The sequence below is a fragment of the Maylandia zebra genome, linkage group LG22 (assembly GCF_041146795.1).
Source record: "Maylandia zebra isolate NMK-2024a linkage group LG22, Mzebra_GT3a, whole genome shotgun sequence".
Lineage (NCBI taxonomy): Eukaryota > Metazoa > Chordata > Actinopteri > Cichliformes > Cichlidae > Maylandia > Maylandia zebra.
The window spans coordinates 34576105-34597055 of record NC_135187.1 but is presented as its reverse complement, the minus strand read 5'-3'; the positions used below and the strand labels follow the sequence as shown (position 1 = coordinate 34597055).

The 20951-nt window shown below is 39.5% G+C and overlaps 1 protein-coding gene across 5 annotated transcripts in view; it reads left to right on the top strand.

The window, feature by feature from the left end:
* phf14 (PHD finger protein 14) overlaps nucleotides 1–20951 on the top strand; it is a 153779-nt gene that overhangs the window by 68312 nt on the left and 64516 nt on the right. For 4 of the 5 annotated variants that reach the window (XM_076879578.1, XM_076879579.1, XM_004560965.3 and 1 more), the window contains 2 exons: nucleotides 1477–1539; nucleotides 3745–3866. In XM_076879578.1, coding sequence (XP_076735693.1) covers nucleotides 1477–1539; nucleotides 3745–3866 — 185 coding nt within the window. Of the gene's footprint in view, nucleotides 1–1476; nucleotides 1540–3744; nucleotides 3867–5323; nucleotides 7396–20951 lie in introns of those variants that run through there. The other variant, XM_004560966.3, reaches the window with a different exon arrangement.

The following is a 20951-nucleotide window of genomic DNA, read 5'->3' as shown; positions in this document are numbered from 1 at the left end:
CTTAAATTTCAAAACTTACATTTAACTACTGATTTTATCTACTGTTCTGATTTTCTGTTTTGATTTTATATACTGTTGTTTGTTTGTTTGTTTGTTTGTTTGTTTGTTTGTTTGTTTGTTAATTAGTTAGTTAGTTTATTTGCTTGTTTTATTCAATTTTAAATCATGCTTTTTATTTGTTCTTGTTTCTAATGTCTCTGTAAAGCACTTTGAATCACCTTGTTGTTGAATTGTGCTATACAAATAAACTTGCCTTGCCTTGCCTAGATAATGATCAGACCCCGTACTGTCAACTGCTGCAACAAAAAACAAAACCTACAGCAACTGGTACACAAAAATTAGAAAATGCACAGATACATAAATCAACAGTCTTCTTGTGTGTGTGTGTGTGTGTGTGTGTGCGCGTGTGTGTGTGTGTGTGTGTGTGTGTGTGTGTGTGTGTGTGTGTGTGTGTGTGTGTGTGTGTGTGTGTGTGTGTGTGTGGGTCTGAGCGAAACTGAGTGTCTGTGTATGTGACTTTGTCACGAAGTGTATTTGATAATAAGGGTGGGAAGCCGCAATGACAGCCCCCAGGAGCCGAAGGCAGATAGAGATAGATCGAGGAGATCAACCCATCCGCAGGCCCCATGAGTACCGAAGACCTGAGGCTACACATTTTGTCGACAACTGCGAGTCTGTCCGAGCAGGAGGTAGACCTCAGATGGGGTGCCCATTGCCAAAGGGCGAGAGGCAGCCAACCCCGCTAGAGGCTCGTCACCCTAGCAACCAAGAATTGCCCAGGACTTGGCAGAGTCCCGAGCCCCCTACCCCCACCACTCTCCCACGCAGAAGAGGTCCAAGAAACCCAAGACCACCACTCCTGAGAGAGTGGGTCAACGACCACAGCAGAACATCCACCCGCGCTCCCTGGAACCAACAAGACCTGTACCTGGGCAGCAATGCTCACCTGGAAGCAGTAGGGAAGGATTACCCCACCCTCCATGACCACGTCCCCACAGGGGCCAAAGCTCAGAACCGAACCAGGACCCAGCCAGATCAGTCCACAAACCACCAAGGGTGTAGGAAGACACGTGTTTGTCATTTCAGTACTCTTCCATAGATTTCATTTCAAGACTCTTTGAGTTCCTTGTCTTCATGTTATACAATGTCTCTTCTTCAAGCTACCTTTGGCAGCCCCTCCCTGTTCCTTCAAGGACACAATCTAAGGCAAATGAAATGAACCAAGAATGCCACATTGCTTGAAAGCCTTTTATAAAGCAACCAACACCTGGATTACTAAAATTAATTTCTTCTCTGATCTGGATTTCAGCAGAGAAAAATCAAGCTATAAGGTGTCAGACAAGGCTTTGACCCACCCAGAAATAAAAATGTCTTAATTTCTTCTTAAAATTATATTGTATTGTTTTGTATTTTGTATGGCATTACCATTTCAACCATTTACAACCGCTCGGATTTTTAATTTATCTTTTTAAATAGAGAACCAGAGGGCAGAAGAGGAAGAGAGTTCCAGTCTGTGAGGAGCGAGAAGATAAAATTGAGGTTTGTTGCTTTATTTCTCTACAGAAAAAAAGGTATTGTTCTAAACAACATGTTCTTGAGAAATTCAGTTAAGCTCTTCTACCTGCCCATGTTTGCTTCTTTGTCGCATTCTGTCATTCCAGGGTTTTTTTTTGTTTTTTGTCTTTTCTTACTCATATTTGCCAGTATTGTTCCTCTATTGAAATTAAAAAATAGTTAATTGTTTCTTCAAGAAGAATCCTACTGTTTAAAGGAACTGACTTTCCTCACAGTACAGATTTCAATACATACTTTAAGAATGTAAGAGGAAGAATGCAAATGTTTTTAAGCTTTTTTTTTCTCTCTCCTTTGCCAAGTTTGTGATTGCGAGACTGACAGAAAAGGTCAAGCTGGGCTAATAAGACCAAAGCTGTTTACCCCTTAGCTTAAAACACTGGTGAGGTATTGTGTTCATCCTGCCGGGCAGGCAGTGGGCAGGTGAACACCTAATTTGTAAATGCATTAACTTCAAATAGATATCACAGGTATATCTATGACAATGTTGGATGAGTTTGAGGTCAGAGGTCAGAGAATCTTGTGACTGTGATAACTCAAGAAGGAAGTCAACTAGAATTTTGAGATTGATACTATAGGTGCATCTGCAAAGAAAGTCCAAAAAGAAGTCTTGGACAAATCTCAGTCACTTTGACCTCAAAGTCAGAGGTCAAGTGTTATGAAAATCTTGTGAACAAGGCAAATGTGTGTCTACTAGGAGACTGAGGGGTAGATCGGTGTATCTGTATTCTTATACACAAGATTGTACAGTGCACAACTTGATGTGTTGGTGTTTATTTTTAGAATTTGTTGTGCTCATGACAGAGTTGTAGAAACTTTTGTACATACACAGTTCAGTTGATTTTAATGAACACGTTAGACAGCCCTGATTCTGATAATCACTGTTTAATAGCAATTGCCATTGTGCTATGTGCAAAAATGAATTCAACTATTTTGGTTTTGGGATGCTCATGGATGATTCCAAGTTCTGAATGTTGTCTCAGGTACGTAATAAACTCAGAGCAAATATTCCTATAGGCTGATGGACTCATTTCACGAAAACGTCATTACTACTGGCATGTTGCTTTAATCTGATCTGTCATGTTTCCTAATCGTGGTACAGACTTTATAGTAAAGTTGCATTTTATAGGAACTAATGTTGAAAAAACAATTCATTAAGTTTTTTGTGAATTTTCTGAGGTTTAGGTATGCCTTAAACAAGTAAAGATGCAAAAATTTTGTATTTTACAGGCTCCAGGATATTAATGTTTATGTCATTTTTAATAACACATGCACAGATAAAAGGAATTATGTTCCTGTGTATGCTGATCCATTAATGTGACTGCTTGGTTCACATTTGTAATCAGTGAGGAAGGACATTAGGGAGATTAGGACAAAGTGGACACACTTGGGAACACAGCTGAACAGAATCTAACTGATAAGAAGCAAAACTGAATATCATGCACATGAGACAGGGGACTATGAAAATAAAACAGGATATGACCAATAAACATGCTGAGACCCAGGCTAAGATGTTTGAACGTGACACAGGGACCGGAGATAAACAGATGACTGATTACCACAGGAAACACTGAGGACAAGAGACAGAGACAAAACTAGAACAGACTGGGCACGAAACAGAAATAACACAATCATAAGAGCACAGAGGACAAACAAACTCAGAAATGCCAGGGAACAGTGTAATCCTCAAAGGACAAGATAGTGAACTAGAACAGTAAATCATCTCAGATCCAAAAGAAATAAATCACAAGTCAACAACAAAACTCAAAATACTGGGTCAAAGACCCAGGACCACAACAGTTAGACACGATGTTTTTACCATTTTAGGGGTGAGTACAATAACCAACTTCAGTTTTATCTGAATTTAGAAGCCAGAAATTAGAGGTCATCCAGGTCTTTATGACATTTATGCAGTTTAACTAATTGGTGTGTGTCAACTGGCTTTATGGATAGATAAAACTGGAAATCATCTGCATAGCATCCATACAGCTGTTTTAGTAGTTAATGTAAAGTTTCAATAGGGCCTTGCCCCAGTTATCACATTCATCAGTTATATTGTGGAAATAATGCTTTAATGTACTTCACATCTTTCCCCAGTTTAATACTCATTATTTTTTACTACTCAACAAGCACTCATACAGGTCTCATTCCTAATCAGCCTTGTTTCCATAGGAACCTCTGCCACGGGAACGGCGACAACGCCAGTCTGCAATGCAGAAAAAACCAAAAGCTGATGACACGAGGACTGAGTGTACAACCTGCAAAGGACCAGGCGACAATGAAAACCTTGTGAGGTGAGGTAATGCAAGTGTGTGTGTGTGTGTGTGTGTGTGTGTGTGTGTGTGTGTGTGTGTGTGTGTGTGTGTGTGTGTGTCCCATGACGCAACCATATCCTCCTGATGATTAAAGTTCAGTCTTCATTAGGCTCGGGCTGCCTATGCTCTGCAGAATGAGGGGGTTGACGATTTCTTCTCCATAGGCGCTCTATATTGACCTGCCACATACATTTGCACAGTTCATTAAGGCATAATGAACAGCAGAATTTCCTCTACCCCTGATGTCAGGTGTCTAATAAACAGAATTCTTCTTGGCATTTGGCATTCTATGAAAGAAATAATTTAAAAAAAGTTGGTAATAATGGGGACCTTGTCAGGACATTGCCCTGTGATGAAACCCTCAGATTTTTTTTCCCCAATTATTCAGACTTCCCACTGAACACAGTTCCCTTCATGAACATTGTCTTGTTGCTCTAGAGTGCACATAGACTTGTAACTTTAAGCACCTTATCAGTTTTTAAAAGGTTATGTTGAAATATAACTTTAGCCGTTCTATTGTAAATTCAAAGATGATGCATGAAGTCACTTGTGTTTTTCATTCATTTTTGTAAAACATCTGTCCTAATCTGCGGGTGTTTGTTTGTTTGTTGGTGCAAAATCAACATTTGCTTTTTTTTTTTTTTTTTTTCAAGCTTTTGGATAACTTTAGAAAGGGTTCAGCATCAATTCTGTAATTCTGCTACAGTTTTATTGCAGTGACTAAATTATAAATTCTCATCTCTTCTACTTTACTCATTGTTTCAGTTCCATCATTGATTTAAGTCATTCAAAAAAAGCTTGACACTCAGTGGTCTCTAGTGTGTACCGCTCTTCTTTTTCTTTACTCGGTATAAATAATGTGGATAGTGTGAATTACTATGTGCTCTAGAATTCACTGTCTTCTTTTCAAGATCAGACAAATAGTGAAGCAACGAATGCACATCCTTTAAATTAAAAAAAGTGCAGAAAATTCTATTGTGACTATTAAATACCCCAATGAGTGACAGGAAACAAAGAAGAGTACAAACACTTTTTTGGTGTTTGGATTCTTTTGAGTTGAAATAAAACCATCATCTATCATCCAGCACTTGTACTGGGTTGATTCAGGCATCCTATTAGTAACTAGAGTTTTATTCAACAGTTTAAATCTTTAATGTCTTTTCTTTTGCAACAATCTGCTAAGTAGTGTCTGTAGTGTAAAGTATCACACTAATGTAGAATGAATGTTACAAATATTAGTTTTTCATTCACATTGACATGTCAAATACCTTTTCAGGACCAGTGTCATTTTAACAGATTGGAATGAGCTCAGCACTTGAATACTAAAGTATTTGTGTGTTATTTTTGGTGCTCTTGAGGCAGCATTTGAGTTTCAGGGGTTCTGGTCGGGGTGTGAGGTGTGCTGCCCTGACTCTTTCTATCTTTGCATTGCACAGGTTGTGAGAGCTGGGGCAGCTACCTCACCTCCCATAAGAACTCGGGACAGATGACCGTTGGCTTAGAGAGAGAGAGAGACAAATTGAAGCATTTGAAGAATGGCAGTCAAGTCAGACTGAAGAACGAGACCATCACGCCGCCCCACAGCCACCTCTGATCCAAACTGGACCAACGAAATTGAGCAGATCTGTGTGAATCTAAAACATGGATCCCTACATGATGAATTGTTGTCAGACACAGTTATTTCATTTTATTACTATATTTTTATTAGTGTTGGACTCTCAACTGCTTGCACATATGACCATTAACTTATCTTATTATTTGGACACAGCTGCATGCAGCAAGACATGTTAGGATTTAAACACTTTTGACGACTGACTAAAATACATGAGCAAAAGAAAAAAAAAAAAAAACAAGTAGAAAATGACAGCGTTTACTATTAAGCCACCTGAAATTAAGATCTGTAATACATTTGAGTTATCTTTAATGGTTTTCATGAAATATTGTCATTCCTTCTTTAATGTGTGCTGTATTTCCTTTTGAAAATCGTTTTAGATTAACATTAGACAGTAACAGTGAAACATGAACACCTGTATTGCTCTGTTCATTAAAAAAAAAAGAAAAAAAAGAAAGCAATTTAATGCAAAGTTCAGTTGCCCACTTTGTGGCTTCCTTAAGATTGATTTCAAGTATAATCAGTCGAGTAGGATAAAGCTTTCTCAATGAATAAAGCAGCTAAGTTTGTTTGGTTTAGCGTTTAACTTCTTAAAGGAAGTCCTGTAGTAAGCTGAATGTGCTGCTGTGGAGCACTTTAGACTATATCTCAACGTAACCCTCTCTATGCGTCTAGGCGTACTCCTGAAACCAGCGTTTCGACATGCTTTGCTTTGCTTCTACTCTGGTGTGCCACACATTTGACCTGCCTGTGTGACCTATCGGTTCTGGTCAATGGTGTCTATTATTAAATATGGTTAACTGGAAACATTCTTGAACGTGGGCTTTTCTAAAGTTGATTGTTGTGTTGTGTGCTGATGAATACTGAGGAGAACAAATATTAAGAAACAGGATTATGTACAGAAAATGCAAAATCTCTAATACACAAAGTTTCTGTTGTATCACGTAAAGGAGTAAAGTAATCAACTGTGGTAAGCAGCTGTAGTCGGAAGGAGCTAGTGTAGTTAGCAGTTAGCAGTAATAGCACTTAAATATTAGTCCTAATGTCTTTAGTGTCTTTAATGTCTTTACGCATTTAGAAGTCTTCCTTTGTCTCATATCTTGAAGTGACAGTTAAACTGACGTCCTCAGAAAGAAGCGCAGCTTTGCTTGCATGTCTCTGGTGGCCCGAAGTGCTGTCAAAACAATATCTTATTGCTGCTCTCCCAGGGCTTCTGACAAGTGTCAGATTCTGCCCTCAAATGTCACTCCATTGCCTATTTGGGGCCATATATGCATGCTTTTGAGAACAGTTACTGCAGTTGCAGGCATTTTACTGCTGTTTGCTTTTTCCAGAGTTTGTCCAGAAACAGCACCACATGGAGTTTTCTCTTGGGATAAGATTGTAGAATGACCTACTGACTCCTGACCAGTCCTTATCCCATTACTCCTAGTCTCCTAGTCAGTCTCAAAGACTGCATATCAGTTCTACAGTGCATGGCTATATCAGATCTGTACCATAACTTCAAACTGAAAATTAGTGATGTTGTCTTGTCGCTTTTGAAAAACAGGTAGTCATTTAGTGTGATGCAGTGTACAGTATTTATTAAAAAGGCCAAACATGTCTTCACTTTGTGCCAACATACTTAATTGTAGTAACCTTAAGCTTGTGTTGCCGAGTTCGAACTCTGATTTGTGACGTGTTCGAGAAGTTTCTTTGTCTGGCAAATATTTGTTTACAGATGTGCTTTTAAGGGATTCTTTCTGATTAATTGTGTTTTGTGTTACTGTCATTCTGTATGAAGTAAGAATGTGAATGTTGCATATGTATTTGTACATGTATATGAAGTGTTTCCTATGGTCTATAGCTCTTGAAAAATAAGCAGAGCTTTAATAAACTCTTGACTTTTTCACCTTATTGTTGCCATGATAAATGACTGTCAGACAGTTAATTAATTGTTGTAAAGCTGCGGCATGGTGGTCCGCTTGTGCATGTAGTGCCCTCTGTCATCTGTGATTTATCATCTGCGAAGGGGCCTTGTTGGTGGAGGTGGGGGCAGAGGAAATATTGCTTCTTGGCCTACGTAAAGTTTCAGCAGATGTGGTTGATTGTGTTATTGCAGTGACAAAATTTTTACGAAACAAAACAAAGACGGTAAAAAAGAAAAAGTAACTACAAACCTTCTATTTGTGGGATGTTAATGTTTTCTTTTTCGGTTTTCATACTACAGAAAATCGTCCACGTTCACAATTAGGTCCGTGGTTGGACAAGCCGAACAATGAAAAAAAGATTAAGAACAAAAGACCCTGAAGTCAATAAACTTGTTGCTAACTGTACATTAACTGTAACATAGCATACATGTTGTTATTAAGCCAGCTGATGTCTTTCCGTAATAGGATGCAGATATGTCATAGGCCTAACGTTGGCATACAAGTGATTATTAGCATTATGGAGCAGTAAGTCAAATACAGGCCACTAGAGAGAATACAGAAATGTGTGAGAACCTTGGGCAAAAAGATGGACACAGCCACTATGACAACATTCTTTGATTTGTAAAGTCACTATATTGTAGGCTTTGAAATGTATTTTTTAAAATTTATTTATTTATGAGAGAAAATGACCATATTTGGGCAAGCGAGTGGAATGCTATCAGCTAACACTGCCTTGTTTGGACACACATAGTTGTTAGTCGGCCAGTGCTGCGGTGAAGTGGTTAGTGCTACGACCTCAGAGCAAAAAAGGTTCTTGGTTCGAACCCCACTTGGAACCGTTTTTGTGTAGTACAGGTATTGCAGCTTTCACAAAGAATATGAATTTTTTGCTAAATGAAGCTGTATTCTGAAGTGCTTTGAGTGGTCAGTAAGACTAGAAAAGTGCTATATAAATCGCATTACATTTCATAATCAGTGCAAAACCTGGACCACATGTTTCTCGGATACTGTGTTAATATCATTAGTTTCACATCGAGCCGTATTGTTTATCAGACACTACTAGAACAAACTGGCTGAATCAAAGCATTTCATTCATAGGACCTATGTTCCTTCCTCCCTCCCTCCTTGCACGTCTCTGTGTTTGAGAGAATGTATGTATAAAAAACTTCAAACTCGGGTCATCTACCAGAGGTTTGGAAGCTTGAGGGTCCTACACAGTATGTTACCTGTTCTTAGACTGTGCTCTTCTGGACAGATGTCTCGGAATCACTCGCCCAGCTTGGCTCACTGCCCTGCATGCTCCAATTACCACAGGGACCACTGTTACCCTTACCTTCCACATCTTCTGGAGCTCCTCTCTTAGCGCTTGGTATTTCTTGAGATTCTTGTTTTTCTTCTTTATGTTTCTATCACTTGGTATGGCTACATCTATCACTACGGGCTTATGCTTGTCTGCCACTACTGTGTCCAGTTCGTTAGCCATCACCAGTTTGTTCTTGTGTATCTGGAAGTCCCACAGGATCTTAGCTTGGTCATTCTCAACCACCATTTTGACTTCCTAATTTTAGGGCCATACTCGACACAGATGTTCCTGTATACTATGCCAGCTGCTTGGTTATGGGGTTCTATATATGTATGTCCTGCCTGCTAGCATCTTGTATCCAGCTGTTGTGTGCTGGATTGTCTCAGGGGGCATCTTTGCATCATAAACAACCAGGGTCTTGCCTGGTGTGGTAATCCCCACACCAGGCAAGACCCTGGTTGTTTCTTAGCTGTCATGATTAGTTTCTCTGTGCTGTCCTACCAATAGCTTTATCCAGCCATTGGTAGGATTTCTCAGTATCAGCCACTTGTTCTTTCTCCTCTTCTTTCTCAGGTTTCTGCTGCCTGAGGTATCCACTAACCATGTGGTGAGTTGTGGCCATCTTTTTAATATACTCATACTTTGTTGTCCTCAGTCTTCTTTCTTTGGCTTAGCATACAGTCTGAGGATGCAAGTCCAAAGACATGCAGTTAGTAAGGGAATTGCTTGTAGGCGGGAATGTGAGTGCAAATGATTGTCTGTTTCCATGTGTTAGCCCTGCGACATACTGGCGATACATGTATATATGCATGTGTGTGTGTGTGTGTGTGTGTGTGTGTGTGTATCCCCATACCATTGTTAATAAGAAAGAGATTAGCTATAGAGACCAACACTATAGCAGGCTCCAGTGTTCAGCATTCAGTTTGAAGGAGTTATTCTGCACAGTATCTTCGACTAGGTCGTGTATCTCTCTTGGACTGAAGGAAAAAATTTTAAAAAGATGCATCTAGGGATCTTATGTGTCACTTTTGAATGTAAGGCAAGCTGGGTTAGGATTTTTTTTACCAGTTGAAACTATCTCTTGAGATTTAGCTCAATTTGTAATGCTGCCATCCTGAATATAAATAAAGACTCAAATTTAGTAGCAGACATTAACAAGATGCACTGTTTCTGCAGGAGGCCGGGCAGCCTTTGGAGTTCAAACAATATTTGGAAAAGATGTAAGAGGGAAATTTTGGGTTTGAACAGGGTGGCAGCATTAATTTAGGCATCTCCTTCAGGTGAAACCAACTCACCATGGTGAGCTTTAGATGTTCCCATCCATCATCATCAAGTAAAGAGTGTTTTATGGCAGAACAGCAGCCAGCAAATAAGACATGATCTTGGCCACAGCTGACTCATGGTTAGGGGATGAGCACGAGGGGTAGAGGAATACAGAGAAAGAAAAGCTAGCACAGAGATTCAAGAAAGGAGTAACCTTTGCGATCATGGGTGCATTCCCATTACTGCTCTGACATTAGATTCAGGAAGATGATTTAATGGTGGCAGTTTGTTTTTGCTGACTTCACCCTTTTCCCCCACATTTAAAACAGAAAACACCAGAGGACTGGGTCTGTGTGGGAGGTGTGGCCAAGGAGCTAAAATCTATTAGTCTCTTCCCCATCTGTTAGTCCTGTGACTTTGCCACTGTGTGGGTCTGTTGAATGCTCCCCAGAGTTGTCGTGGTTTCCTTCTAGTCCATAACTGGTTTGTTCTTGATATCCAGTTAACTTCAGTGTTTGCCTTTTGCCCATTTAATCATTACATCTTGAACCCCAAGGCCATATCAAAACGTTATATCTTAACTGATTCCTTCACCTCAGATTGGTTTGATGGATTTACAGTGTGCTACAAGGTCTTTGTATTTCTAGACGATTGTCTGTAGCAAATTTCAAACACGAGGACAACATATCTAATGTGAATTCAGTCCTGTTGTCGATTGATACACAGTTTAATGGGGCCCCCTGCTGCAAAATACGAAAATGTTCAGTCAAAAACAAAACACTAGGTGAGGGTTGTATAGATCACTCCTGTTCCTCTCTTCCTATCTCTTCTGTCCCAGCAGTGAATAAGCTGTGGTCAGATAAGCTAATAAAGGGACCTGATCTGACTTAACTTTTCTATAGGTGCAACTTCAGCAGTCCATTCATTATTTCCTATCTTGTAAAACAGTAGCTGTTTTGTAACGTTGCATAGACCAAATAGTAGATCAAAAGGTAAAAGGCTTTCTAAGTTCAATAATCAACTGTTCTTTGGAAAGACAGTTGCACACTTTGTTATGGAGAAGAGTTAATGGCTGAGTGCTTTGTGTCATATTGATTCCTGTCACATGGACTTTTCCAAGGTAATTGTGTTGCCCGGTTCTGACAAATTCACTTACTTGTTTCAGCCATTTGAGCTCAGGCTCAGACACAAACACACTGTTGCAAAGATTTGAAGTTTTTGAGGTTACAAAACCACTTTCAATACATGATTTCATGGTATTCAGCAGTTGCATAGAAACAAGTATCAATAACATGGCCGATTATATGTTTTATCGTCACATTTGCTGTTCTAAGTGATTGATTTCTATCATTTTAACTTTTCTCATTATTTTATTTAATATTTGGGGGAGTTTAACCGTAGTGATGCTGAATTCAAGACAAAACACTCCTGTGCTCACTTTATTAAACAGAATTCATAGTAGTGTGTTTGTGGCCATTTTCCTAGGTATTCGGCCACACAGAGTGAATGCAGTCCTCTAAAAAAAAATTAATGCGCTTAGCCTCACAGGGAGACCTGAAAGGCAGCAACAGCAGAGTTCAAGTTTTAATTTTCATTAACACACATATTCACTGTAAAAGGGTTGTGTATCTGAAACAGCCTAACTGCAGCTATAATGGTCCTGTTGGTCAAAAGTATCCCTTTCACCCGTAGTCTCATTTGACCATATGTTACGCTAAATTCAGTACCAAAAATGGATCAGGCTTAAGACTGGATTAATATGAAATATGAAATAAAAATATGAAATAAATATACTTCATAATATAAATATTTGCTGGGTGTTGGTGAAGGTTTGAAGAGAAAAGGGACAAGATAACTTTGGTCAGTACTTTGAAACAAATAAAAAAAAAAGTGCTTTGTGTACACTTTACTTAAATTACCCCATTATGATACACACAAAACATTTATGAGCACACATCATATTTAAAAGAACAAAAAACACAATGTATAAGCTATATAGTAAAACATGTTGTCCTTTTTAGAGTGAGTGTTAATGGAAAGATAATAGTTTGATATCCAAACACAAACCTTATGAAGTGGGCTTTTTATTACATTGCCAGTTATGATCAGTTAGCTGAATCAACCTGCTGTCGGCCAATCTAAGATTTTTGTCATAGCTTTTGCTTGGTCTGTTGTGAACAGTATCTTATTGTGGCTAATGTTAGTAAAGTCTGTGTAGAAAATACATGTATAACATTTTAATGTTTACTTTTAGATCATGATTATCAAATTTTGGCCACTGACCAGAACGGTTCAGGCATATAGTGTATATAAAACACATCACATATTGCTTTTAAGCTTTAAACGTCAGCGTTTTGGCTGAAATGTAGTGGGGGGGGTTTGTTTTTTAACCAGAATTGACTATGTTTGGATGAGAGTTTGTCAATGAACCTAGCTAGGTTGCTTAGCAAGAATTTTCTGTAAAATATTTTGCTAATTATAACTAAGTAATAAACTTATAAAATTGAACCACAGGTTTCTTGGATGGGATGAACTCATCATTAAACTTGATGTAATGTTTTGTCGTTTATTTCCTGATCAGCATGATTCAATTTAGTTCTAATGACAAATCGGTGAATATTTCTGCAGGCGATATGATTTGATATGATACGGGAGTAATGACACTTCTCTTTAAGAGATCTAGTCAGGACTGTGAGAGTGATTTTGAAGATGTGGACGAGATCAAATGTAACCAACTTGGATTTTGTGGGCCATCAGCCCCGCCTGGTGAGAACCTGTCTCTGGGGACTGATATGAGAACTTCAGAAAAAGATTAAACACCAGATCAAAGTGGACATGAATCGCCAACTGAGAGCAAGACATGTAGCAGACAAAAGCAATCAGTCATGTCCCGTCCATCACCTCACCTCCAATAAGATTACATCAATCAATAATCTCTTATATGACTGATTGGATTTTGTCTGCTTAGTACAAGTACAAGGGAGGAGGGGGGGAACTACTCAATTTTCCCAATGATTAAAGCTTGGCCAAATTGCTTTGATAACATCAAAGACCTTGCTGTAGCTCTGTGTGTAAGGGTAATGTTGGCAGGAGATAAAGGCTGATGCTTACAGGTGACTGGGAAGCAACTGAAAACGACATTCACTATGTGGATCAAACAACAGGGCCACAAACTGACCATTGTACAGCTGAAACCACAGAATGCAGGGGAAGTGTCTATGATCGTGCACTCAGGTTTCTGGGCAAATGTTTTAATGACTGACCAATTAAATGTAGTTTAGAGTTGAAGGGCAAACAACAACTAACCATTAAGCCACATCCATCAGCGTGAATATATTTTTAAACAAGATTGTATGTCTGCAGGTGCATATCTTGCAACAAACTGATGTGTTCTCATAAATTTAGGATTAATCCAATTAAAATTGCATGGGAGGGGGCACCGGTTTGTGGAAGCCAATGTTGCCCTGCCATCTTCAGTACAGTGGTTCTGCCTAATTACATTTTGCATGTGTGGGTGGTCTCTAGCCACATGCATACATAGTGAAACTGTCTTTGAAGTAGTTCTAACACCATCTAATAGCAACAAAAATAGCAGCGCTCATGCCAAATGAGTTCAGGATATCCTCAACAACCTGCTTCAGTATTGTTGTTATTGGATAGAAGGGAGCTTCACTGACTCATTCACTCGTATTGGACTCCCTTCACAAAGTTTTACAGCTTCCTCCAAAGTGAATATGGGGACACATTTTGACAGCGGAGGTAAATAGCAGATTGACAGCCCATACTCACTGCAGATAAACAGCGACCAGAGATGTTTGTCCCACAGCAGCCACTGCAGCAATTGGGAGGGGAAAGAAAACAGAATTCAGTTGACTGCAATCGACTGATATCTCGTGGTGAGATTTTACATAGTGTACCTTTATGAATTTAGCCTTCTCCATACCAGCACCTTGAATAAATATCACAGACACTTTTTTTAAAATAATATTTGAATATTTGATATCAGTACATGAGCTAATACATTTCTGTAAGTAGACATTCCCAGTGAACTGCTAATATTGACTAATACACAGGTACTTAACAATTCAACACAAAGTAGTTAGTAGTTAGTTCCATTCACTGCTGTGAATGACACTCATTAAAAGCATATTAAAGACCACAAATGGATTTAAGTAAAAGTATGTGAATATGCTACATGACCAAAGGACATTTCAGATGTCAAATGATGTGGCTATTATAAGTATACAACTTTTTTGTTTAGTTTTTTTGTTAATGGCTTGGTGCACATAACAGAATTAGCATGTATTTTGTTCCATGTTGACTTTGAATGGAGCCATTTAAGAATCCACAATGTCATACAACTGCGTGTATGTTCAGGGCTGTGAGGGAAGACCAAGCATTATATCCAGTTTGACTGTTTGTTTTTTTTCACATGCAGTTTTTATCATGGTGACTCCTGAAATTGAAAATTAAATTATGCCTGTAGGTGTTTCCAAGATTAATGCTGAGTGGCAAAACGTTGATATTTGAAATGAAAATGTTAATTAGGGAAACCTATCTTATACAGACATGCTTGTAAAAGTGACATAACCAAAATAATGTATTGATATTAGGCAAGTAGGAAATGCAGTTGGTTTGTGAAATTGTAACTTACATTCCCCTACCACACATTTCCAAGTAATCGTCACACTTGTTGAAGGTTGCTTTTAATAGGTAACTAACATGAAAGAGACTTTGTTTCCAGGTAAGAAGCTGCAACATTAAGCACAATATTTACACTCTTGCCTTCAAACAAAGAAGGATGTTAGAGGCGTGAAGCAAGATTAATTCTAGCATTATAATTTAGTCCCGGTATGCTAATATGTTAAACATTAGTCAGTATTACCTTATTATGAGGTTAATAACACAAGTCAGTATGTGAAAATTGTAATGCACAGATTCTTTGGCTGTAGCTCAGGATGTAGAGCAGGTCATCTACAAATCAAAAGGTTGGTGATGGCTCCTATCTGTATGCCAAATATCTTTGGGCAAGATACTAACCCCAAGCTACTCTCTGATGCGTTCATTGGAGTATGAATGTGTGTGAATGATACATAGATGGCACTTGCTTAGAAAAAAAGCATAGAAAAATGTGCTTGTGTGAATGGGTAAATGAGGCAAGTCGTATAAAGCACTTTGAGTGCTCATGAGGAGTAGAAAAGTGGTATATAAGACCAGTCCATTTACCATTCAGTCCATGTTAGGTCATCATATTTCCACCACTATAATACTGATTGGTTTTTCCCTCATAGACATGTATTTGTTTCACATTATTACCCCCAGTTTCTGGCCTGTATAGTATCTGTTTAAATAAATTTCAATCTAATATTACTGTAGCTATAACTTTCAATTCAATTCAATTTTATTTATATAGCACCAAATCCCAACAACAGTTAGGTTGTTAGGTTAAGTTAAAGACCCCACAATAATACAGAGAAAACGGAGAAAACCCCAATAATCATATGGTCCCATAGTAAATGCTTTGGTGACAGTGGGAAGGAAAAACTCCTTTTAATAGGAAGGAACCTCCAGCAGAACCAGGCTCAGGGAGGGATGGCTATGTGTCGAGACCGGTTGAGAATTGGGGGAGGAAGACAGGATAAAGACACACTGTGGAAGAAAGCCAGATTAATAATAATAACTAATACATGCAGAGTGATGTGTTAACACAAGACCTTGTATGTGATGAAAAGGATTTGAAATTCAACTCTGACTCCGTGTTAAATACGAATAATGTAGAGAAACCGGTAAAGAAGAAATCTGCGCTCTCTTTCTAGTCCCTGTCAATATTCTTGCAGCAGCATTTTAGATCAGCTGAAGGCTTTTCATGTAGTTTTTAGGACATCCTGATAATAATGAATTGCAGTATTCCAGCCTAGAAGTAATGAATGAATGAAAATGAACGTTTTCAGCGTCAGTGAGACAGGACATTTCTAATTTTAGAGATGTTGCACAAATGGAAGAAAACAGTTGTTCATATTTGTTTAATACGCACATTGTCCTGGTCAAAAACAACTCCAAGATTCCTCACAGTGTTACTGGCGGCCACCTGGGAGGTAATGCTATCGAGAGAAACCATCTGATTAGATATAGTATTACTCAGATTTTTAGGGCTGAGTACAACAACTTCATTTTTTTCTGAATTTTGAAACAGATATTTAGACATCTTTATGTTTTTAAGACATTCTCGCATTATAACTAATTGGTGTGTGTCATCTGACTCCATGAATAGATAAAGTTGGGTGTCATCTGCAGCGAAAATGTATGCTATGCGCTCTAATGCTGCTGCCTGTAGGAAGCATGTATCATGTAAACAGAATTGGTCCCGGCACAGAACCCTGTGGAACTCCTTAATTGACCTTAGTGTAGTGAAAGTAGTGTAGTAGCTGTAATGTCAACAGCATGCTCTAATAGCTGTACCAGAATATTATGGTCAACAGTATTGAACACTGGACAAGCACAGAGATGAGTCCACTGTCAGAGTCTGAAGAAGATCAATTGTAACCGTCTCTAAAGCTATTCCTATGCTCTGATGAGCTCTGAAAGCTGACTGAAACTGCAATAAACCATTCCTCTGCAGATGATCAGGCAGCTGTTTTACAGCTACTCTTTCAAGATTTTTTTTTAGATAAAAGGAAGCTTGGAGATTGGCCTATAATTAGCTAAGACAGCTGGGTCAAGTGATGGCTTTTTAAGTAACGGTTTAACTACTGCCAGCTTGAGGGCCTGTGGTACAAAGCTGATTAATAGAGATAGGTTGATCATATTCATGAGCAGTCTTGTAGAAATGGTGTCTAAAAGACAAGTTGATAGTTTGGAAGTAGTGATTATTGAAGTTAACTCATAAAAATCAAGACCTTGTTACTCCACTATTACCACATTATTACCGAGCTGGAATAGAAAGTGATTTTGGTCTATACTGACATGATAGCATCAAAAAATTACTGCAGATTTATCAGTGACAAAGCCATGATGCAAATTTACTATTCCTGTAAATCCTTGTGTTATTGTTGCCTTCCTATCAGCTCACTGCAATCTAGCCCTTCTCCTTTGATCACTGGCATCTGTTTGAACTCCATAAGGCTGCCTTTTTCTGTGCTCTTGGTTGTTTATTGAAATTCCAAATGGCCAAGGGGAAGAAGCAGTTTGTGAGTCTGGAGGTGTGAGACCTGATTGAGGTGCTGACCAGAAAGCAGCAGGTCAAATGGGTGGTGAGCAGGGTGCATGGGGGTCACCTGTGATGGCTCTGGCTTTGCTGAGGATCTGGTGATGGCCTGCAGTGGTAGCAGAGGGCAGGTAATGATGTTGTGGGCAGTGCTAGTTACCCTCTGCACAGCACTGAGGAGCTGAAGGACAGCAGCAGGAGCTTCTGGTCCTGGTTAATCTTTCTCAGGACATGCAGGAAGTGCAGGTTATTTTCTGAGCACCAGCGGGACAAGTTCTCTACCTCCGTCCTGTACACTGTCTCACCTCCATTAGAGATGAGCCCAACTACGGTGGTATCATCAGCATACCACCGCATACCAACCCAGGTGGGCCTCCTACGCAAGGCCACCTGGGTTGGCTGGAAGACTGTTTACTTAGCCTAGCAGGGCGAAGGACACTGTCTAAGCTGAACTCTGGACACACACATACACTGATACACACTCATCCCCCCTCCCTTTCCAAACGCCTTCGATGCTTGTCCCCTCCTGGGGAAGATGGCGGTCGACTGGAGCAGCGCAGACATGCTGCAGGACTGGATGCGCTGTCTACACCGGCTCTCTCTTACCCTTTACCCGCCCCTGTTGCCTGTCTTGTGTTTCAATGGTGTATTGATAGTCATGTGCTTTTTGTGCTGAGGTGTTTTTTCTGTTATCAAACTGTTCTCCCAGTAGGAGCTCAGTCTGAGTGGAGTTTTTTTTCTCCTCTTCTCACCTCATGTTATGTATTTTCGTTGTTTTTTTCCTATCAGCATACCTCTCTGACATGTCTTCCCAATGTGTTGTTCGTGTAAGTCTGGTCAGAAGGTTCCTTTGTAAGTGCGCATGCGCCATTAGCGTGCTGCCTGCTGTAACCCTAATTTCCTTCGGGATTAATAAAGTATTCTGATTCTGATTCTGATTGACAATCACGCTGGCTGGGTTGGTGTGCAGTCATAGGTTTACAGAACATACAGTAGGGGGCTGAGAATGCAGTACTGCTGGGATCCGGTGCGAAGTGACAGTGGAGGCAGCCAACTTCGACGAATTGAGGCCGGTTGGTGAGGAAATCTTTGATCCAGGAGCAGGTGGCAAGAGGAATATGAATATGGTCCAGTTTGGCGTTGAGAATGTCTGGGTTTATGGTGCTGAATGCTGAGCTGCAGTCCACAAAAAACATCCTCACATAGCTCTTCTTGTTCTCCAGGTGTCTCAGTGCTCTATGAAGGGTGACGGCATCCTCCGCAGACCAATTTGCTCTGTAAGCAAACTGTTGGAGGTCGTGGGGGGGGTAGACAGTCTCTGATGTGCTGAGACACTGTCTGCTCGATAGCTGCAGCTACTGCTGTAGGTTCCTATGTTTTTGACTGTTAGATCTGTTAGTTTGTGTTAAACTGACATTTTTATAGTTAATTACATTACACTACATGAAAAGTGTCATTTGGATGTGCTTCCTCTGCATAGGATTCCTCATATTGAAATAATTAATGTCGGTCCCAATGTTGTGCTCTTAGAGATGTAGACTGTGCTTGTGTTGCTCAACGTTTAGTGTAAACTTCTGAAATTACCCGAATATAGAGCTTTCTTTTGCTGAAAAGTGTAATGAAGCTTATTTTGCTATCCATAGAGAAATGGAAATTAAAAACTGCTGCACTATCACACATACAGAAAGGGGGAAAAAAAGTATATCAGTAAGCAGTGCTTTAATTCAGAGATCTTCCACATAATGCACAACAAATATTACAAAAAGTGCACTCAAGTAGAGTAATTAGCGAAGCATCTGTGCAGTCATTGCAGGCTTGCTAAAGAGCCCTCCTGTGAATTTGAAAGGCCTTCAAGGGTCTCCAGCAGCGAAACGGAAGAATTTTCCCGTTCCTTTTTTTCCTTAGTTGGAGATTCATGTGAAATCAATTGGCAGTTTGTGTGCAACAATAGGAATGTGCTCATTAGTGGAGCCCACACACTTTGGTCATTTGTCTTCTGTTCACTAGGGGGCTGGAGGGTACTTTAAATTCTCATTGTTTCCCTAGCAGATAGGCCAGCTCAGCTCATCGCACAGACTGTGTGTGTGTGTGTGTGTGTGTGTGTGTGTGTCTGTGTGTCTGTGTGTCTGTGTCTGTTTGTGTGAGACTGTGAGAGACTTTGGTGCTTTGGCATATTTGTGTTAATGTGCAGCAGTTGTTATCTTATGTCTCTACAAATCAAAAGATTCCAATTATCTGTGACAATGAAATTTCTGCTATGGTTTTAGTCAATCTAAATGGGTTAATGTTTAAATACCACAGTGTGTATTGCACCTGTTTCGTGGGTTTTCTAGTCTTGTGCAAGAGGGCAACATTCCATAAATTTAAATGCTTATTAAAGTTTGGTAAGTCTCTCCGTAATCCAACACAGATGCTATTACAACTCAATCATCCAGGAAGGGAAATCCCAAAAGGTTGATTCTGTTCATCTGGGGGTAGAGTTTTCAATGTCCCACTGAAAACGCTACGTGCAGATGAATATCGTCCAAAACCCAAGACTCCTTCTGATGCCTCTTACATGTCAGACTTGGTACTGGTACACAGTAACACCAGAACTCTCTATGAGGTAGGCATATCATTGTCAAAGTCTATAAGAGATGCCTATTAATGTAAATACAGAGGGTTTACAAGGTGCATACCACTGGTTACACTCAAAAACAGGAAATCTAGATTCGATTTTGCCAGAAAACCTGAAAGAGCCTGCACAGTTGTGGAAAAAACTGATCTCTAAGACATTATCGTTTAGTAAATCTGATTGCTCTAGGGTTGCACCTAAAACTGTCAACATTTTCCTAAGATTTTTAGGATCAAGTAGAATAATCTCAGTTTTGTCTGAATTTCGAAAATATTGACAGGTGTCCCAGCCCTGTAGGTAAATCAGGTAGCAAAATGAAATGTCAGCTCCACCACCAGCAACAGGCTGAGATATCTATCATCTTGTATTTCTCTAATAAGTCATTAACCTTTTTTTCCCCCCCTTGTGGACACATGAGTGTGGTCCTCACCAACATCCCAGGCACCAACACCCCCAACAACCATATATAAAAAAAGGTATTTAAACATTAGGCACTTTAGTTTTACTAAAACCACAGCAGAAATGTAATTGTCGCAGATAATTGGCATCTTTTGATTTGTGAGGTGATGAATAATAAGAGTTTCAGTCAGGTTTCAGAACTTATCTCTGTACAGAAACGGTGTTAGTGAAAGTTACTAATGACCTTTGTATAGCCTGTGACAGTGGACTCATCACTGTGCTTGTCCTGCTAGATACTATTTTGTTAGATACTGCTAGATGTCACGGCTTGCGGGGACAGACCGTGTGTGAGTGAGTGAGGAGATAAAACTGAGTTTAAACGAATAATGAACCTTTATTATGGCTGATGTCATTGAGTCCAAACAAGGCACAAAACACAGTGGCGAAACAGAACTAGAACTAAACTGGGAAACTAATACTGAGATACAACTATGAAAACTCAGAAGACTATGCCGAAGAAAACTAAGACTATAAATACAAAGACTAAGACTGTGACAGCTATGGCTATGAATACATGGGGGGTGGTAACACAGACAACGCGACAGCGAACAAGTGGAAACACAGAAAAAATACACAAGGGATGATCATGGAAAGTGGAAACAGCTGAAACAAATGCACATAATGACGCGACGGGGGAAGTGTACACTAAGCACAGAACATGAAACAAAACCCTTCAAAATAAACCGGAAACATGACAGG